This window comes from Nerophis lumbriciformis, linkage group LG27 (genome assembly GCF_033978685.3).
Source record: "Nerophis lumbriciformis linkage group LG27, RoL_Nlum_v2.1, whole genome shotgun sequence".
Classification (NCBI taxonomy): Eukaryota; Metazoa; Chordata; class Actinopteri; order Syngnathiformes; family Syngnathidae; genus Nerophis; species Nerophis lumbriciformis.
The window spans coordinates 9,788,331-9,810,000 of NC_084574.2; the positions used below are offsets into that span (position 1 = coordinate 9,788,331).

At 39.4% G+C, this 21,670-nt stretch overlaps 1 protein-coding gene across 2 annotated transcripts; it reads left to right on the forward strand.

Moving 5' to 3' along the window:
• The first annotated feature begins 3,315 nt into the window (after nucleotides 1-3,315).
• Nucleotides 3,316-21,004, forward strand: mmaa (metabolism of cobalamin associated A). Of its 2 annotated transcripts, none has more exons than XM_061922896.1 (7): nucleotides 3,316-3,381; nucleotides 3,635-4,022; nucleotides 12,715-12,837; nucleotides 12,920-13,090; nucleotides 13,172-13,257; nucleotides 15,367-15,516; nucleotides 20,464-21,004. In XM_061922896.1, exons 2-7 carry the CDS (start codon nucleotides 3,659-3,661, stop codon nucleotides 20,752-20,754), a joined length of 1,185 nt encoding a protein of 394 aa, XP_061778880.1. In that variant the 5' UTR covers nucleotides 3,316-3,381; nucleotides 3,635-3,658; the 3' UTR covers nucleotides 20,755-21,004. The 2 variants fall into 2 exon arrangements, with proteins under 2 accessions (XP_061778880.1, XP_061778879.1); XM_061922895.1 differs by having other exon boundaries at nucleotides 3,344-3,389.
• The last annotated feature ends 666 nt before the right edge of the window (nucleotides 21,005-21,670 follow it).

Sequence of the window (21,670 nt, forward strand, 5' to 3'; positions counted from 1 at the left end):
CAACTTTGACCACAGCGTCAGGTTCTATGTAGAGTGGCGCTCTTCATCGTTTTCAGCAGACCGCATTGCAAAATGATCGATCGTCTCACGCGAGATCTACCCAGGAACGGGGCCACGTGAATCCTTTCCCTTTCCCTGTTGACCATCCCAAACCGTCCCACTTGGAGCTGTACCGAGCTCACTGGAATTGCAGTCTACTCGTGACATGTATGAAAGCTAGTAATACTCCCAAGTATAAAATGACATTTAGGGGGGGCATTTTAATTTGTGGCACTGCACGTTAAAAAGGGCATTTCCTCCCCCCCACCCCGATGTTTAAATGTTGCTAACTATCACGCGTTACGCTTGTGTTTTTCCGTTGAACTTTCAGGTTCAAATAGCGTTTCTAGATGTCGTTAGAATATGTGCTGTGCTGTCTGGTTTTGCAATGCGTAGTATGGGGGCGGTGTAGCGCTACACGTAGCTGGACACAGCCCTGCATGTATTTATCAAAAGTACACACGCACTGACTGAGCGAGACTTAGTTGTTTTAATAACTGTTACTGGAAAATGTCCAGCATTCAAATTCACAATAAATCTGTCCAAACAAGTGTTATCAATAGCCCATCAGTATCATTTAAAAAAAAAAAAAAGTATGTTGATATTAATTTTGTTTACGCCTTACTTGCTGTTACCATTATACTCTTTACATTCTTTTTGTATTTTTCATAATTTGTCTGCACTTTCACACATTGCCTTTTTTTTTTTTTTTGCATCAATGTTTTTCCTAAAAAAAAAAAAAAAGAAAGTTCAGTTTCAGCTCAGTCAAACTACCAGAAAAGCAGTTTTATTCCGTGAATATCAAAACTCTACTGGAGGATTCAAATAAATTTGTTTTAGTACTTGCAGTCTTGTGTCTTTTTTTTTCAAAAAGTCCTGCATATCCATGCTTTTAATTACAGGCCACACCCGAGTTATAAAAAAATAAGCAATGGCACATCCAAAAATGTACGTTTATGTGTCTTGATGGGCTCTCTTTTAGTTTGGTGTGTGCTTGTGAATCTCCCCACATAGAAAAAAATATTTCTTTTCACACCTGATTAATTTCTGGTTCACGAGCAGAACACAAATCAATACAAGCTCATCAGGTAAAATAAATAAATAAATAAATAAATCTTTATTTTACTGCTGCAACTCATTGATGAGGCTCATCTCACTCACCTTTCAATTATTGGGTTAGTGTATTGCTGAATAATTTCCAAAATACAATCTTTTGTACAACTTAATTATGTTTCAGAGGAGCCATAAAATGTAATAATAAACCCTGGGAGAGGTTGAATATTTTTGTAGAAGACAGTGAGTCAATAGACTGTAAACCTTCTATAAATATCAGAAATTTAGAGCAATTTTTGGTAAATAAATTTGTATTTTTTTATTGAACATGTACATACAAACATATATTCTCAAGGTACACAAAACACGAGGCACTTTCAAAATATCTCAACAATTTCAAACATCCGTCAGGTTGAGCAAATACTGTCTTTCACGAAATATGGAAATGAAAGAAAATTGAAGCAAATACAAATAGAGTATTATAATAATACATAATAATAATACATATGATAAAATACAAAAGACAAAAAAGGGCTAACTAAATCACAAAAAAAATGTTCAATAAAGATATCAATTTAAGGGATTTTGTACTTTTAATTATTTTCCAAGATTTCATTGATCATTTTAAACCATTAAGCCAAGTAGAAAAAAATCGACATTTATGTATAACATTTTTTTTCTTGGAGCATAAGGTTGACAAACATTTCTATATTACCATCATTTATAAAAATACCAAATTTGATCTCTTATTTAGAGAATCAGGGACATTTTCACACCCTTGTTTCTCAGCCAATCTCTGATCTCCTCCCAAAACACATTCCACAATAATCAGAATAGTTTTTTTATTTTTTATTTTTATTTTATTTCTACAAACAGATGATTGACATCCTCCACAGACAGCCGTCAACCTCCATGTTAAATATAATTTTTCAAAAAAATCCTTTGAAGGGTATATTCTATTAAGCATTTTAATGGTAAATAATGTATGTTCAAGCTTAAACGTAAGCCTCTGCTGCCATCTGCTGGTGGAGAAATTGTCTAACTTCCCGCCGAGCCTTTTAAAAATATGTAAAAATATAATTTTTTTATTATTATTGTAACCTATTTTCATGGGCTTGCCTCTTTATGACGTTAAGTTCCTGTTATACGTTGTTATACAGTATATGCCTTGAGCTCTTATTTTGAAGGCGCCATGAGCGGACGTGATGACACACTGTAATGTAACCGAGGGTTAAAAATGTCGCCTATACTGTATAAAACTACAAAATAACAAACACGGAGGCTCCAGTTTTATACGAGGACCACTTTATTTTCTTTCTTTCAAAACCCTCCGCTCCACTACAACGTGTCATCACTTCCGCTCTTGGCGTCTTCAAAACAAGAGCTCAAGGCATATACTGCATAACACATACTTGCCAACCCTCCCGAATTTTCCGGGAGACTCCCGAAATTCAGCGCCTCTCCCGAAAACCTCCCGGGACAAATATTCTCCCGAAAATCTCTATGTTTATCTTACCTAAAAATACATATATTTATTAATTTAAAAAAAAAAAAACTAAATACATTTTTACTATATTTTGCTAAAAACTTCAAAATTAATTGTATTTTTATTGGTATTTTTTCTGACTTCTTATTACATCCAGCCATAGAATTATACATTGAAATAAAAACATATTTGAAATAATTAATTTTAAATTATCATGATAATTCATTTAAAATGACCATATTTAATTATTAAAATAATTGCTTGTTTATCAACAACTTTAGCATTTTATTCACTACATTTTCAAGCTCTCAGAAGCCAAGTTATGTTATATTCCTTAATATTTATTTATGCAAGTTTGAAGTATCAATTATCTAAACACAGTTTTGTTTGCATATTTTCAGGATGTAGATATATATATACAGTATATATATTTATATATGTATTAAATACTTGGTGAATTCTAGCTGTCAATATACTCCTCCCCTCTTAACCACGCCCCCAACCACGCCCGCCCCACCCCCGACCACGCCCCCCCACCCTCCACCCCCCACCTCCCGAAATCGGAGGTCTCAAGGTTGGCAAGTATGGCATAACAGCTTACAACAGGAACTTAACATCATAAAGAGGCAAGCCCATAAAAATAGGTTACATTATTATTTCAAAATGCTGCATATAAATATTTTGATCATGTTTACAAAAATAGCTTATGTTTTTTTGGTGATATACGTCACCGGAAACAAGAAGCGCCTTAACCGGAAACGGGAAGTCCATGCGTTACTTGTCTACGGAGCAGCTCGTCCGAGGTCAGTTTGTACGTTTAATGTTAAACATTTGATATTTAACATCTTTTTTTAAGTCAATTTTAACCCGCTAAACTTTGTTTAAACGTATTATACTGTATGTTCAGTTTAACGCGTCATAATTACCGCTTGTTATGGTAAAAATAAAATAACTAGCAAATTGTGTATCGTATTTTTGAGTTTTTCAAACTGTTTTTTTTTGTCACTTAAAACTTATGGTATAAAAATAACGAGCTACCCATTTCCTCTCTTCCAGCTGCCCCGTCAAATATGCCATAAAATGAGACTACTTCTCCGCCATATTACGTCCACTGTCGTGTCGTCACCCACCAGGACACGCCCCTTCCATCCGGGCCTTTCCGGAGGTATAACTGGTGGTCATGTATGTCATCAATGGAGAAAAGTAAGCACAGCTTTGAGCCAGCACATCCAGGACCTGAGCGGGCCTGAGGAGAGGCTGCTAAATAAACTCTATGGGGGCCTAATAGGAGGGCAGCGGGCCTCCCTGGCAGAGTCCATCACCCTGGTGGAGACGCAGCATCCCCGAAAGAAAGAACTGGCCCAGGTCCTGCTTCAGCGGGTGCTCGCTTACAGGAAGGAGCAGGAGAGGCGGAATGACGGGAAGCCCGTGGCTTTCAGAGTAGGTGTGTGGCCTCCCGTTTTATTCACTGATATCAACGTTTTCCATAGAAAACAATGGAAATTATAATAATAATAGATTTTATTTGTAAAAACCACTTTACATTGAGCCGACAACCTCAAAGTGCTACAGCAGGGGTGCCCATTACGTCGATCGCGAGCTACCGGTTGATCGCGGAGGGTGTGTCAGTCGATCGCCAGCCAGGCATTTAAAAAAATAGACCTAAAAATTAGCAGTCATTAATCTTCACCAAGACTTCACTTGATTGACATTGACGGCACCTGAGGGTCTTGTGAGATGACGCTGGCTGCTGTGAGATCATTATTAAGAAAAAATGACCGAAGGAAGGCGAGAAACACTTTTTATTTCAACAAACTCCCGAACCGTACTTGCCGTCAAAACTCTAGAGACCGACTGCACAGTTCCTATCATCACAATAAAAGCGCTGCTTCATGCTGCCTACGCTAACAAAATAAGAGTCTCAGAAAGCTGGCGTGCACAAGCAAGCTACGGAATTTGCCGGCAATGTTTTTCTTGTAAAGTGTATGGAAGCCGGACAAATAAGATGCCAAAAACCAACCACTTTCATGTGGTGTTGGATAGAAAGGAGGATTTTTTCTCTCCTCCATTCAGAAATGTGGACGTTATCATCACTACTGTCTGATTCCAATCAATGAAAGTCATCAGAATCAGGTCATACTCCAACTTATATTCTTGTCTTTATGAAAGAAAGGAATCTATATGTGTTAAACATGCTTGTATTATCATTAAACACCTTTACCTTGTAAACAAAAATGTCTCTTTCATAAATAAACAAATATAAATGATATATATGAATGAGGTAGATCCCCTCGACTTGGTCAATTGAAAAGTAGCTCGCCTGCAGAGAAAGTGTGGGCATCGCTGCTACAGTGTATTAAAAAAAAAGAAAAAGATAATAAAATAAATATAGATAAAAACTAGAACAGCCTAATAGCCAGAACTAGCACGCATAAATCTAAAAAAAATGCTTTTTTAAAAAGCAATCAATCAATCAATGTTTACTTGTATAGCCCTAAATCACAAGTGTCTCAAAGGGCTGCACAAGCCACGACGACATCCTCGGCTCAGATCCCACATCAGGGCAAGGAAAAACTCAACCCAATGGGACAATGAGAAACCTTGGAGGGGACCGCAGATGTAGCATTTAATAGGCTGTTAGCATTAGCTACTACGCTACCTGCGGCTTACGAACAATGTATAGTATTTGGGAAAAAAGTAATACCCCTCTTCATAGATCAACAACTGAGAATACTTTAACTATTTCCCACATTAATGCGCAGTGTATTTTAGACTTGAAATAATTTTAGTTTGAAACCAATTTCATCACTGTGACAAGTCCTGTTGACTTATCTCTGGAAGGACGACAGTCTTCTCTTTCTGATGTAAAATTCCAAGGGTTTGAACACATCCAATTTTGGTTTGTCCGTGAGCCTTTGGCATTCTGAAATGTTTGGCCTGTTTAAATAAACTGACTCTGTTGACGATCGAGATACAGGACGCGTTCGGCAGCTTGCTCAAATCTTGTCAGTTAGACGTGGTCATTTGGATCTGTTCCACCAATTTTACTATTGTTTTAAGGTGGCTAGTCCTTGGAACAGTGTCCGGTTTGTTTCGGTACAGTCCCAAAATGTTTTTCTTTTGTACAATCCATTTTAATCCAGTTTGTTGTGCTTTATCATAATACAGACATGTAAACATGCCTCTTTCGAACCCTATATTAATATTGTTTTTCACATAATGCTACAAACGCCTTACAGGCAACGTTCCCTCTAAGGTGCACGCCTGCGCAATTGCGCACTGCTCAAGCGTCCTCTGCGCATAGCAAATATATGCAGCGCACCAAATCAAATCCTATCTGAATTCTAAACAAAATCAACACATTTATTCTGTATAATTTTGCAATGCAACTCTGAGTGACAGTGACAACAAGTGGCCCTAACGGTGTTCGTCAACACCGTTCAATTGAACGTCGTTCAATTATTGTAACGTCTATCACAGGGGTGCTCACACTTTTTCTGCAGGCGAGCTACTTTTCAATTGATCAAGTCGTGGGGATCTACCTCATTCATATATATAATTTATATTTACTTATTTATGAAATATATGTTTTTGTTAACAAGTTAAAGGTGTTTAATGATAATGCAAGCATGTTTAACACATATAGTTAATATTGTTAATACATTAAAGGTGTTTAATGATAATACAAGTATGTTTAATACATATAGTTAATATTGTTAACAAGTTAAATGTGTTTAAAGATAATGCAAGCATGTTTAACACATATAGTTAATATTGTTAACAAGTTAAAGGTGGTTAAACATAATACAAGCATATTTAACACAAATAGTTAATATTTTTAACAACTTAAAGGTGGTTAAAGATAAAACAAGCATGTTTAACACATAGTTAATATTGTTAACAACTTAAAGGTGGTTAAAGATAATACAAGCATGTTTAACACATATAGTTAATATTGTTAACAACTTAAAGGTGGTTAAAGATAATACAAGCATGTTTAACACATAGTTAATATTGTTAACAAGTTAAAGGTGGTTAAAGATCATACAAGCATGTTTAACACATATAGATTCCTTTCTTTCATGAAGACAAGATTATAAGTTGGTGTATTACCTGATTGTGATGACTTGCATTGATTGGAATCAGACAGTGGTGATGATAACGTCCGCATTTTCGAATGGAGGAGAAAAAAAGTCCTCCTTTCTGTCCAATACCACATGAAAGTGGTTGGTTTTTGGCATCTTATTTGTCCAGCTTCCGTACTCCTTTGTATACACTTTACAAGAAATACATTGTCGGCAAACTCCGTAGCTTGCTAGCTTGTGCACGCCAGCTTTCTGAGACTCTTATTTTGGTAGCTCAGGCAGGATGAAGCAGAGCTTTTATTGTGCAACTGTGCAGTCGGTCTTTGGAGTTTTGATGACAGGTACGGCGCCAGAGTCTGTTGAAATAAAGTGTTTCTCGCCTTCCAGTCGGTAATTTTAATGAGCTGGCAGCAGCCAGCGTCATCTCAGAAGACCCTCGGGTGCCGTGAATGTCAATCAAGTGACGAAAGTGACGTCATAGTGAAGATTTATGATCGCTCATTTTTAGGACTATTTTTTTAATGCCTGGCTGGTGATCGACTGACACACCCTCCGAGATCGACCGGTAGATCGCGATCGACGTAATGAGCACCCCTGGTCTATCGAGATGCTTCGAGGCCAGGAATTATATCGATCACTTTATTGAGCAAAACTGTTTATATTCGGCCATAACCACACCAAAAACATGAGTAAAAAACTTCTATCTCGAAAAACTAATCATTTTCTGCCGTACAAACCAGGCCAAAAGCAACTTGTCATCTGTCACCAACACGCATACCACTAAGCCACTGGTGCGTTTATGGCCACACAAAAAGTCGGACAACTCAAACACCACACAAAGTTACACTATGACTCCTCAGTCATACGTGTGCTTATTCTACTGTCATTTATTATTAATTGTTCATTTATCGATATTAATCATGGAATACTGTTACTAGAGAAAGTTACAGGAATGCACACTTCATCCTATGCTTACATTTCATTGTGCAACATGAGGATGTTTAAGGGGAACTAAATGTGATCTCTGAAAGGGGTACAAATGATTTCCAAAGCAGGACCCCCACCCAGACATATTGTACAATACTAATCCATAGCTTATGAAAAACAAGATTTCTTTTATGTTCATTATAAGTGGGCCAAATCACTAATATTACAAAATAATCTCATGAAAATGACTCCTCTCATTTGAGTGTTATTATAAAAGATTGGTTTGAGACAGGTGTGCTGCTGGTATTGCCACGTGTGATGTTGCTCACATGTGCTCCACTGAATGCTCAGGGAGTTTTTGTGTTTGCTCATACACATGAACAATTAGAGGGAACATTGCTTACAGGTGGTGTAATTTTAATTGAATGGAATTTCCGTTATTTCCTACGAGGAAAAATGTTTTAAAATTCCACTCTTTGAAATATATTTGCTATAGAGTCTGTTGACATGTCGCCTTTGGAAGTTTTGCGGCTTCACTACATCGCAGATCTTTTAAAGCATATTCTATGTATTTGTGGCCTAAATTAAGCATTTTCAATCGTAAAAATAGCTAAATGAATTAACAATATTAATAATACAGTAGTATTGTCCACTAGATAAAGCCAAAGTAATCAGAGGCAGTGTTGGGTTAGTTACTGAAAACCAGTAACTAGTTACAGTTACTAGTTACTTTATTTCAAAAGTAACTCAGTTACTAACTCAGTTACTTACACCAAAAAGTAATGCGTTACTGTGAAAAGTAACTATTTAGTTACTTATTTTTTCCCCTTTTTTTTAAGGCTCCCATTAATGCCCTTTTAGCCTTCATTTTAGCACTGTTATTGCACAGGAGAATAATACAATCTGTTGATCAACTTGACATGCATTTGCATCACTGAACTCCAGAGGTGGGTAGTAACACGCTACATTTACTCCGTTACATCTACTTGAGTAACTTTTGGGATAAATTGTACTTCAGAAGAAACGCTACTTTTACTCCGCTACTTTTATCTACATTCAGCTCGCTACTCGCTACTAATTTTTATCGATCTGTTAATGCACGCTTTGTTTGTTTTGGTCTGTCAGACAGACCTTCAAAGTGCCTGCGTTACTGGTGACGTTTCACTCCGTTCCACCAATAAAATGCAGTCACTAGTGACGTTTGACTCCGTTCCACCAATCAGATTCAGTCACTGGTGAACTTTGGACCAATCAAACAGAGCCAGGCGGTCACATGACCTGACTTAAACAAGTTGAAAAACTTATTGGGGTGTTACCATTTAGTGGTCAATTGTACGGAATATGTACTGTACTGTGCAATCTACTAATACAAGTTTCAATCAATCAATCAAAAGTGTGAAGGAAAAAAGACACTTTTTTTTATTTCAAACGTACATCCCGTCAAAAGCCTAAAGACTGACTGCACAGTTCCTGTCTTCACAATAAAAGTGCCGCTCCATCGCACCTGCGCTTTCAAAATAAGAGTCTCCGGAAGCCAGCGCAAACAAGCTAGCAAGCTACGGAATTTGCCGCCAATGTATTTCTTGTAAAGTGTGTGAAAACGAATATGGAAGCTGGACATATAAGATACCAAAAACCAACCACTTTCATGTGGTATTAGACAGAAAGGAGGAACTTTTTTTCTCCTGCATTTGAAAACGTGGACGTTAAGCACTGCTGTCTGATTACAATCAATGCAAGTCATCAGAATCAGGTAATACACCAACTTATATTCCTGTCAACATGAAAGAAAGGAATCTATATGTTAAACATGCATGTATATTCATTAAAACACCTTTAACATGTAAACAAAAACGGCAAAATAAATAAATATAAATGATATACTGTATATATCAATGTATGTGTATATATATATATATATATATATATATATATATATATATATATATATATATATATATATATATGATGTGTGTGTGTGTGTATGTTACTCATCAGTTACTCAGTACTTGAGTAGTTTTTTCACAACATACTTTTTACTTTTACTCAAGTAAATATTTGGGTGACTACTCATTACTTTTACTTGAGTAATAAATCTCTAAAGTAACAGTACTCTTACTTGAGTACAATTTCTGGCTACTCTACCCACCTCTGCTGAACTCAGAAAGCAATGTGGTCTACATACAACACACAAAGACAAAGATATGTTTCAAAGGCCAATTTATTTCAGGCCAGAACAAATTGACAAAACTATTTTAAATAGCTGCAACATAATGGCACTTTAACTTTAACTTTAAGTAGATAGGATCTTTGATCCAAGACACAACTTACATTTAACTAAAATGTTATTTTCTTTGTGCTCGACAAAAGAAAAGTATTGAGAATATCTCCATGTTAAAAAAACTCGACTTCTGGCTTTGCCATGATGTCTTGTTAGTTGTTATGAGAGTCGCGTGTGTGGGTGTGTGTGCGTGTGTGTGTGTGTGGCCCTTTAAGATATGACAGCGTGTGAGGTGAGTGACGTCAGTGAGTGAGTGGGCGAGAGAGGTGAGCGAGCGGCGACAGTGAGTGAGTGCAGGTGCTCTAGCTTGGTGGATGGCTGCGTCCAATAAAGTCACAAAGTTGCAACAAACCGCCCGTCTTGTCATTCACCCTCAGCTGTAAAGACCCACTGCCGGGTAAAGTGAAGGTTGTTAGCCCCGAAGACGTACATAGGCCCTGGAGGAACGTCTCCCTTGCGCTCCTCAACTGCGGTATGGTAGTCTCCCCCGCCCCCACCCACACAAAGCACGCCTTTTCTTTTCCACCGCTGCAATAAAACACACTCAGATCTTCTGTTTCTATCCAATACTACATGAAAAATAACGTAAAATAACGCAGTAACGCATCATGTAGTAACGGTAACTGAGTTACTGAATATAAAAAATAACGCGTTAGATTACTAGTTACCGCCGAAACTAACGGCGTTACAGTAACGCGTTACTTTGTAACGCGTTAGTCCCAACACTGATCAGAGGTCAATGTTCAGTATCGTGGTCACTGATTGGCTCAGTCTCAAGTAGCATCCAGTCCAGCCTTTACGAGTGCAAAGGTGACTGTATGGGTGTTACTTCATGTCAAGAGGACTCTCATAATTTAGAAAATGTGTTTATAATAAGGGTGTAACGCTACGTGTATTTGTATTGAACCGTTTCGGTACGGGGGTTCTGGTTCGGTTCGGAGGTGTACCGAACGAGTTTCCACACGGACATATTAAGTAGCGTAACGCACGTTGTGTAAACAATGCACACCGAGGCACAACACATGGCATGCTAGCAGCTAACGGGCTACGATAGACTGACCATACGTCCTCTTTTCACCGGACATGTCCTCTTTTGCGGAGCTGTCAGGGCGGAGTTTCTTAAATGCCTCAAATGTCCGGCATTTTGAGTTAGGGTTGCGTGTATTTTCAATGTACGTTCAGGGTTAAGAAGGGGTTAAAAACAAAACAAATTGTGCGCGCAGCAGCATTGGTGAGGGAGGGGCAGAGACAGAGAGAGAGAGAGAGTTATGATAAACGCGCATGCGTTGCCAGGCTCTGCTTTTTATCCATAGATTTAGCAGATTTATTTTTTTATTATCTATAGCAGGGGTGTCAAAAGTGTGCCCAGGAGGCTATTTGCGGCCCACAGCTAATGTTTTAAAGGCCCACGGCACATTCTAAAAATACTATTAAAATAAACAAAAACATATCAAAAGTGAAATAAAAAAGCTTAAAGGTTAAATGTAATTTAGAAAAAGTTGCAATGTTGACTAATAAAACAAAGCTGTTTTTTTTTTCTTTCAAACTGTCATTGCTCAAAACATAATATTGAATCAAAATCAATGTTATTATGAATTATTGACCTATCCAAGGTTCCCATTACTTCACATCAAATATTCCACTAAGAAAAATATTTTTGGTGGAAGATTTTGCACATTTGGTAAATAAATAACCCCAAAATTTATATTTTTTTGTTATCTTACGAAAATGAACCGAACCGTGACCTTTAAACTGAGGTACGTACCGAACCAAAATTGTTGTGTTCCGTTACACCCCTAGTTTATAATATTGTTATGCTTTAGCTAAGAATATAATAGAGTAATGATAATACAATTAATAATTTCTACTTCGCCGGAAATTGATTTACCACGGTCTCAGACCGTGGTAAATCCGCTTTTTGCGGATGATGTGGTCCTGATGGCTTCATCTGGCCAGGATCTTCAGCTCTCACTGGATCGGTTCGCAGCTGAGTGTGAAGCGACTGGGATGAGAATCAGCACCTCCAAGTCCGAGTGCATGGTTCTCGCCCGGAAAAGGGTGGAGTGCCATCTCCGGGTTGGGGAGGAGACCCTTCCCCAAGTGGAGGAGTTCAAGTACCTAGGAGTCTTGTTCACGAGTGGGGGAAGAGTGGATCGTGAGATCAACAGGCGGATCGGTGCGGCATCTTCAGTAATGCGGACGCTGTATCGATCCGTTGTGGTGAAGAAGGAGCTGAGCCGGAAGGCAAAGCTCTCAATTTACCGGTCGATCTACGTTCCCATCCTCACCTATGGTCATGAGCTTTGGGTCATGACCGAAAGGACAAGATCACGGGTACAAGCGGCCGAAATGAGTTTCCTCCGCCGGGTGGCGGGGCTCCTCTCTCTTAGAGATAGGGTGAGAAGCTCTGTCATCCGGGGGGAGCTCAAAGTAAAGCCGCTGCTCCTCCACATCGAGAGGAGCCAGATGAGGTGGTTCGGGCATCTGGTCAGGATACCACTTGAACGCCTCCCTAGGGAGGTGTTTAGGGCACGTCCAACCGGTAGGAGGCCACGGGGAAGACCCAGGACACGTTGGGAAGACTATGTCTCCCGGCTGGCCTGGGAACGCCTCGGGATCCCCCGGGAAGAGCTGGACGAAGTGGCTGGGGAGAGGAAAGTCTGGGCTTCCCTGCTTAGGCTGCTGCCCCCGCGACCCGACCTCGGATAAGCGGAAGAAGATGGATGGATGGATGGATGAATGGATGGATGGACGGTCTCAGACAGAGAAATAAATAACAGCGATAAATAAGGCTTTACTGCATTACATATACTGGATATACTCTTTTGTTTCATGTTTGCTAGGTCTCTCCGGTCCTCCAGGGGCAGGGAAGTCCTCCTTCATCGAGGTGGTGGGGAAGATGCTGACTGGACGTGGGCATAAAGTGTCAGTGCTGGCCGTCGACCCGTCCTCCTGCACGACGGGAGGTAGGATCTCCGCCGCCGAAGATGGCGCAAAAACAGTTTTATGTCTGTTAGGGTGAGTCTTGATGAACCTTTCTCGTTGTAGGCTCGCTGATGGGTGACAAGACCCGCATGACGGAACTCTCCCGGGACATGGACGCCTTCATCAGGCCGTCGCCGACCTCCGGGACGCTCGGCGGCGTTACCAGGACGACCAACGAAGCTATCGTTCTCTGCGAGGGGGCTGGATATGATGTTGTCCTTGTGGAGACTGTGGGTAGGACATGCTGGACATCCTCTGTCATAGCAAAATCAATACTATATTTTGAGGGTCTTAATCAAAGCTGTTTGTTTTCAGGTGTGGGCCAGTCAGAGTTTGCAGTGGCGGACATGGTGGACATGTTTGTGTTGCTGATTCCCCCAGCAGGGGGCGACGAACTGCAGGTCTGAAAACAAAGCAAATCATTGGATGACTTGATCTTAATTCATACTTGCCAACCCTCCCGAATTTTCCGGGAGACTCCCGAAATTCAGCACCTCTCCCGAAAACCTCCCGGGACAAATATTCTCCCGAAAATCTCCCGATTTTCAGCCGGAGCTGGAGGGGGCATGCGGACCTGAGTGAGGACAGCCTTTTTTTTAATGACGGGAGGACAACAGGGTGACAAGAACTAAATCATCCATACTAGAGATAAATTGTATTATTATGTTTATCTTACCTAAAAATAAATATATTTATTAATTAAAAAAAAAAATTAAATACATTTTTACTATATTTTGCTAAAAACATCAAAATTAATTGTATTTTTATTTTTATTTTTTCTGACTCATTACATCCAGCCATAGAATTATACATTAAAATAAACATATTTGAAATAATTAATTTTAAATGATCATATTAATTCATTTAAAATGACCATATTTATTCATTAAAATAATTGCTTGTTTATCAACAACGTTAGCATTTTATTAATTACATTTTGAAGCTCTCAGAAGCCAAGTTATGTTTTATTCCTTAAGATTTATTTATGCAAGTTTGAAGTATCAATTATCTAAACACAGTTTTGTTTGCATATTTTCAGGATGTATATATATATATATATATATATATATGTATATATATATATATATATATATATATATATATATATATATATATATATATATATATATATATATATATATATATATACATGTACAGGTAAAAGCCAGTAAATTAGAATATTTTGAAAAACTTGATTTATTTCAGTAATTGCATTCAAAAGGTGTAACTTGTACATTATATTTATTCATTGCACACAGACTGATGCATTCAAATGTTTATTTCATTTAATTTTGATAATTTGAAGTGGCAACAAATGAAAATCCAAAATTCCGTGTGTCACAAAATTAGAATATTACTTAAGGCTAATACAAAAAAGGGATTTTTAGAAATGTTGGCCAACTGAAAAGTATGAAAATGAAAAATATGAGCATGTACAATACTCAATACTTGGTTGGAGCTCCTTTTGCCTCAATTACTGCGTTAATGCGGCGTGGCATGGAGTCGATGAGTTTCTGGCACTGCTCAGGTGTTATGAGAGCCCAGGTTGCTCTGATAGTGGCCTTCAACTCTTCTGCGTTTTTAGGTCTGGCATTCTGCATCTTCCTTTTCACAATACCCCACAGATTTTCTATGGGGCTAAGGTCAGGGGAGTTGGCGGGCCAATTTAGAACAGAAATACCATGGTCCGTAAACCATGCACGGGTAGATTTTGCGCTTTGTGCAGGCGCCAAGTCTTGTTGGAACTTGAAATCTCCATCTCCATAGAGCAGGTCAGCAGCAGGAAGCATGAAGTGCTCTAAAACTTGCTGGTAGACGGCTGCGTTGACCCTGGATCTCAGGAAACAGAGTGGAACGACACCAGCAGATGACATGGCACCCCAAACCATCACTGATGGTGGAAACTTTACACTAGACTTCAGGCAACGGGGATCCTGTGCCTCTCCTGTCTTCCTCCAGACTCTGGGACCTCGATTTCCAAAGGAAATGCAAAATTTGCATGGTTGGGTGATGGTTTGGGGTGCCCTCAACCACGCCCCGTCCCACCCCTGACCACGCCCCCCAACCCCCCAGCTCCCGAAATCAGAGGTCACAAGGTTGGCAAGTATGTCTTAATTGTGTTGCTGAATGATGCTAGGATAAACATTTTTATGTTTTATTTTTTAGTGCAGTTAATCATTTATTAGTTAAACAAATATTTTCTGTTACGCGCCCCCTTGGAAGAAGAAAATATTTTGCGCCCCCCCAACTCTCCACCGTGACAATAAATAGTATAATTTGGCTTTAAAATTGTTATAACTATACCTCTGCACAGGATTGTGAGCGTATTAACACTGTCCTCGTCTCCCACCGTGGTTACAGTGAAGCCAAGTGAAACATATGCTTCATGATATTCTGGTACAACAAAATAAAGCATGTTCCCAGAGGTCGGGGTTTGGGGGGGGCCCCGCCCCACTATTTGAGAAGGTCTGATCTACAGTAAGAATGAAAAATATCCATCTTGTCTTCAGGGTATCAAGAGGGGCATCATTGAGAGGGCTGACCTGGTGGTGGTGACAAAGTCGGATGGGGATCTGGTTGCGCCAGCCAGGAGGATCCAGACTGAATACACAAGTGCTCTGAAGCTACTCAGGAGGCAGTCCAGGTCATGGAACCCCAAGGTTAGTGAGATCCCATCCCCAACCCCCAAATCCCTGTCAATTAACCCAGCCCACCAATGCCATTCAACCCAGATCCCCCTTTTCATTTTACCACCCCTGCCTGACCTAACATCCCCCCCTAGGGGGATGATAAACCGTGGAAAAATTCCCGCCGATTAGTAATACCATTTAAATTTTTAATTACTGTAAAACCGTCATTTATTAATGCATTTCAGGCAACACTGCTTACTTCCTGGAAACGGAGTCACAGCAGCGCTGACGCATGCACAGTAGTTGTTGTTTTTTAAATAAAACTTGGTTAAAAGATTTAAGTATAAGAACATTTTGAAAATGTTGAGCACATTTAAAAATACTGCAATAATAATAACTGATCATTTTGGTCACAATAACCCTGTTAAGAAATGTTCATAGAGTGACTAGGGCTGGGCGATATGGCCTTTTATTAATATCTCGATATTTTTAGGCCATGTCACGATACATATCTCCATATTTTGCCTTACTTGATGCATATATGATAGTTATTGTTATAGTTATATATGATATACTTTTAATAGCAGTGTGATGATTCTATGTGTTTTACATTAAAACATTCTTGTTCATACTGCATGAATATATGGTCATTTTAAACTTCCATGCAGAAAGGGAAATCACAACTAAGTCAATTTAGCAAAAGTGTATTTATTAAACAGTTATTAAGCAGTGGCACAAACATTCATGTCATTTCCAAAACAGAAAGTGCACGATTGTCAGAGACATTTTAAAACACGCTATTAGTGCACTTTTGTGCATGATGTCACTAAGATGACATATCAAAACACTAAGTTAAAGTGCACTTTTTGTACAGAACGCCACTACAATAGTTTAAAACAAATAAAGTGCACTTTTGTGCATTATATCACACTAGATATTTCAAAAAGTGTCAAATAAAAATGAGCTGCATAATAGGAAATCAAATAGTGTATGTCCTTCGCTATGTGGTAGGTTCCTGCGGACGTTATCTCCTTCTGGAGTTGACTATTTGTTTCATACGGTGTTGATGTGGAAATGGTTGCTTGGGCATTTTGTTGGTGTGGCACCGGCCGGAGATGTTGACACGTGGAGTTTCAAGCACTCCTCATTATCTAGCGGGTGACTTTTCAAATGATGCTACGAATTAGTAGTAATGCTACTTTTTGTAGCAACGCTTTTACTTGACATATTACGGTTGTCTGTTCAACATCTTCCCGCTTGAAGCCAAACCACCGCCAGACGATGCACCCCGTGCTGTTTTTCTTGGGAATTAATTCTTCCTCCATTTTTTACTAGATTCGCACCTTCTTTCTCCAGTCATGTGATTTTTCCGTCTAAAGTCGGAATTCCGTCTTTTTTAATCTCGGGAAGAAAAAAAATTATCTCCCGTTTTTCCGTTTTTTTTCCCGACCCTGAATCAAGATTCGAGACGTAGTTTATATTACGCCGTAGTTGATTGGTCGATATGTTCCTTGTGACCAATCAGGACATCTGTTATGAATGATGACGTTAATAACGTCATCATTCATTATGGTTATTACCGCCATTTTCCATATGTAAACGATGTCGGTACACGAGAGAAAGGACGCTTTACGAGTAAAAGAAATTGATAAACATGTCAAAAATAAGTTTCGATGGGACTGGATGGAAAGGGAAATCACTGATACTGTTGGGAAGAAGGAAGTTACGACTTTGTTCTGTGATTTTATTCGGAAAATCGATCGTCCCGGAAAGGTTTTGTGCACGTGGTGTCATGATAATATTGACTATGGATCACGAGGTTTCAAGGCTTTGGAAGTACATGCGAAACGCCAAAAACATATGAAACAACTTGAAGCAAGATATGTTCTATTAATGATGTTTTCATGTCTTTAAACACTAAAATATTTTCTTCAAATGGTGCTGTCTTTGTTAATTTTAGCATGTTAAATTGGTGAAAAACCAGCAGCCCTGGACTTGGCTGGGGGCCTTCGTCCCCCAGACCCCCAGAAATGTTTTCAGTCTTTTTCATTGTGGTCAAATCACATGCCTGTTTCTCGTATTAGCACTCGCACCGCTCCACTAGCATCAGAGCTAATGTTACCCATTCCGCTACCTCTCTGCTCCGTGAAGGCGTATGACAAGTATGTGACGTATGTAAGAAGGTGCGCTTGTTTTATGTCTCTGTGCGAAGGAGATACACGAAAGAGTGAGAAAAGCCTGCAGTGTAATGCCCGCAGCTAAAAGCAACTGCGTGAGAACGTATACTCGAATATCACGATATAGTCATTTTCTATATCGCACAGAGACAAACCCGCGATATAACTAGTATATTCCATACATCACCCAGCCCTAGCGTGACATCCCTAATCCCCCCATGTTGCGCAATTTTAACCTCCGCTCAAATCCACTCTACAACACACCTTCCCCACTTTACCCCGCCTTCTTCCCCAACCCAACCTTCTTATCTAGTCCACCAAAGTCCCTGCTAACTAAACACCCCTGACCCACCAGACCTGTTTGACTCAGCCTCCCAACCCATAATGCTTAACCTACCCTAACCCAGCCATTCTACCTGAACTTAATGAGTTTGATACAGTGTTGTCCAGCAATAAAACAAACTATAAAAGTCATGATGGTACTTAATAGTGGTACTTCTATGGTGTTTGATCCTTTTTGTCTAGTTGTGCTTCTGAAATATGCATCATTTTCCAGTATATGCTTTATGTCGCTAAAGGTGCACAGTAACAACAGTCAGTAGATTTTACTGTAAGAAAAACTGGTAGCTCATTCGCTAGAATTTAACTATAAAAAAAAGTGGTGTTTTTGTCCATTTACTGCAGCCCTTCTCAAATAGTGGGGCGGGATGCAATGTTACCCCAGGAAAAAGGCTTTGTCAGAATCATGCGTCAAACGGCGCTTTGAAAAATTGTGCACTGCAAAATGTGCTTGATGTAGTCATTAATCATAACTTCCTCATTTTGATTCATACAAAAAAATCTGCATAAATTGTGGCATTAATTTTGTTTCGTAGGTTAAAATTTTCTAAATATTGTGCTCCTAAGTTAATTTTGCTGATCAATTAGAATTTATTATTTGAGGTTATTTTAGTTTTTTTCAGGCATATTGATTTAAATATTTTATGTTACTGACTAAAAAACAGTGTAAATATAGTTGTTCTTTGTTGTTCGTTAATAAAAATACCTTGTAATGCAGAAGTGTACTTATAACAGTGTGTGTGTGTGTGTGTGTGTGTGTGTATATCAGTGTTTCCCACACATTCATTTATTTGTGGCGGCCCGCCACGAAAGAATTACGTCCGCCACAAATGGATTTTTCGGCTTTTGACTCGCTCGACCGCTCATAAAAGCAATGGGACTCTGTCTGTGAATGTACCTTGTAGTTACAACTCCGGTGCAGTAGGTGGCGGTAGCCTACTATGCATTGTAACTCCGCCAATAGCACTTAATTCACCTGGTGGGCCAGAAGAAGAAGACGAAGACGGACGGACGGACGGACGGACGGACGGACGGACGGGATCAAAATACGAGGGTAATATAGGTTATAGGTAGATAGGTTATAGCTGCATCGCTCGCGGCTCGTCATATATTTAACGTTAATCCGCGATTTCACCGAGTGTTTCACTGACGGTGAGCAGCCTGACGCTGCTTCATTAACACCGCCGCTGTTTGACTCGGGGTCCGGGGCAGACGCACGTAGTAACAGTCGCCTGTTTTCATACCGACGAGCTAACGTGTCCAGGTTATAACCCTGTTGTCAATAAACACACGTGGAGACTGTGCTTCAGATACTACATTAATACTCAAGCTAAAATGTCCACTGTCCACTGCAGCATGTGAATGCAATGAAAAGAATAAAATCTGAGCCAACCAGCTGTTAAAATGTTGTCCAGGTTAATGTTTTGGCCATTAAAGGCCCTTCATTTCAAGATTTCAACTGTGATCGGGCTTTAAACAGGTGGCTGACCTGTTCAGATGGGTGTAACTGCTACTGGTCAAATAATGTGAAATAGCATTTAATTTTACATGTATGTAATGCCATTTAAATGTAATTATAGTTAATAATAATAATAAATACTGTGTAGTGTTGTAAATAGTCAACGGGAAGGATTTTAGTAATGAGCACTACACAGCCAGAAAAAAACCTAGGCAGGATAAGTAAAAATATTGGGGCAAGTAGATTTGAGAAGTCGGGCAAGTAGAAAAATTAGGGCGGAGGGAACAGGTGAGACTCAGCAAACACTGAAAAATAAAGCAGGGTCAGATCAGAAATGCACTTTTCTCATGAAAAGGGTCCTAATTTATATTCTTATGTGCCTTATAGAGAGGACCACGACAAAACATACACCTCTGCCTCTGTTTCACTTCATGTTGCTGGTAAATAATATGGTTGTAGTAGTAGGCTAAAGATAAATTATTTAGTATGCACTAATTAAAGGGGCAGAGCTTTAAGAGACATTTTAGCTTTTATATTTTATAAGATATATTTTTTGTAAGAACCACAATTAATAAATATATTTCAGTGAATAACTAATTGTTCAAATCTGTATATAAATATGTACATAAAGTGTTGTAATTATATTCCAACTCCGCGTTCTTCTTGGTTATCGCCGCTGCCGCCGCCACTCCCTAACCACACCACCACAAATAGATGCCTGCCCTGTGGGAAACACTGTATATATATACACACAAAGGATGAAGGTTATAGCAAACAGAAAACTGGGTGTTTATTTCAACAATTTTTTTTCTAAAAAAGTCTGTTTCAACCTTTTACTCGATTAAATGAGCAAAATAATCGATAGATTACTTGATAACTCAAATAACGGATGGCCGCAGTTTTCTTAGTGTATGTCACGTTCACCGACCGGCGTCCGCCAGCATTCCGCAGTATTAGACACCATTCAATTCACACATGCAATCCCGCAACCCTGCCCTTCAGGTCGTGCGGGCTTCTTCGCACAGCGGGGAGGGCATCCCAGAGGTCTGGGCCAGGATGGAGTCTTACCGGGAAGCCATGTTGGCCAGTGGGGAATTGCAAGTCCGGCGGAGAGCCCAGCAGAAGGTCTGGATGTGGAGCTTGATCCAGGAGAACGTGCTTGCCCATTTCCAGCATCACCCCAGCGTCAGGGAGGCTCTGCCCCACCTGGAACAGAGGGTCAGAAGAGGGGACATCTCCCCTGGCCTGGCCTCCGACTTGCTACTAAAAGCCTTCCTGTCGTCGTCCCCGTAGTCTGTATTGGGATGGAGGCCTCACAATGAAACAGTTAGTACTTGACTATTTTTAACCAAATCTGGGCCATTTCAGAGGACGTATTTATGCCGACCACAGAAGAATAATTCACTGAAAACAACTGGACTTTTAAAATTTGAGTGATGGCTTGTGACATTTGTAAAGGTTTGCAGATTACTTATCATTTTGCCTAACAGAGGGTGATGATGTATGTCAATATCATGAATACACTATTAAAATAAAGTCCATAGGATGTTTTATTGCATTAAATGTCAGAGCTTGCTGTTAATCCTAAAGGGGTACTATTATGCAAAACCAACTTTTCTTACCTGTTTTTGTTTATTTGGGATCCCCATAAGCCCCAAAAATGTGAAATCAAACCATGGAATTATGGCAAAGATATTTATAAAACAATCTTGCCTTCTTCCAAACTTGGTTGATTTGGTTTATTCGGTGTCAGATTGATTTGACCATTGAATTTTGGTCATGTTCCAACCAACGTGGATCCAATGTTAGGCCATCGTACTGGTCACCCAGGGGGGGGGATCACTACTTCTGCGGTCCCTTCCAAGGTTTCTCATTGTATCCCATTGGGCTTAGTTTTTTTCTTGCCCTGATGTGGGATCTGAACCGAGGATGTTGTCATAGCTTGTGCTGCCCTTTTGAGACTTTTGTGATTAAGGACTACTATATAAGTCAACTTTGATTGATTGATAGGCACCAATGTTGTCTCAATTTACACATACAACTCTTTTGCAACACTGTTTCAAAGTCAGGACATGTATATATAATCAACGTATGAATGTATTGTGCCTGCTGGGATTTGCTGAGGTTTTGCATGATTATATTCTGTTTGATTTTTTTAGTAAAAGTTACAAAAAAATTGTCTTCGATGCAAAAACCAGCTATAAACTTG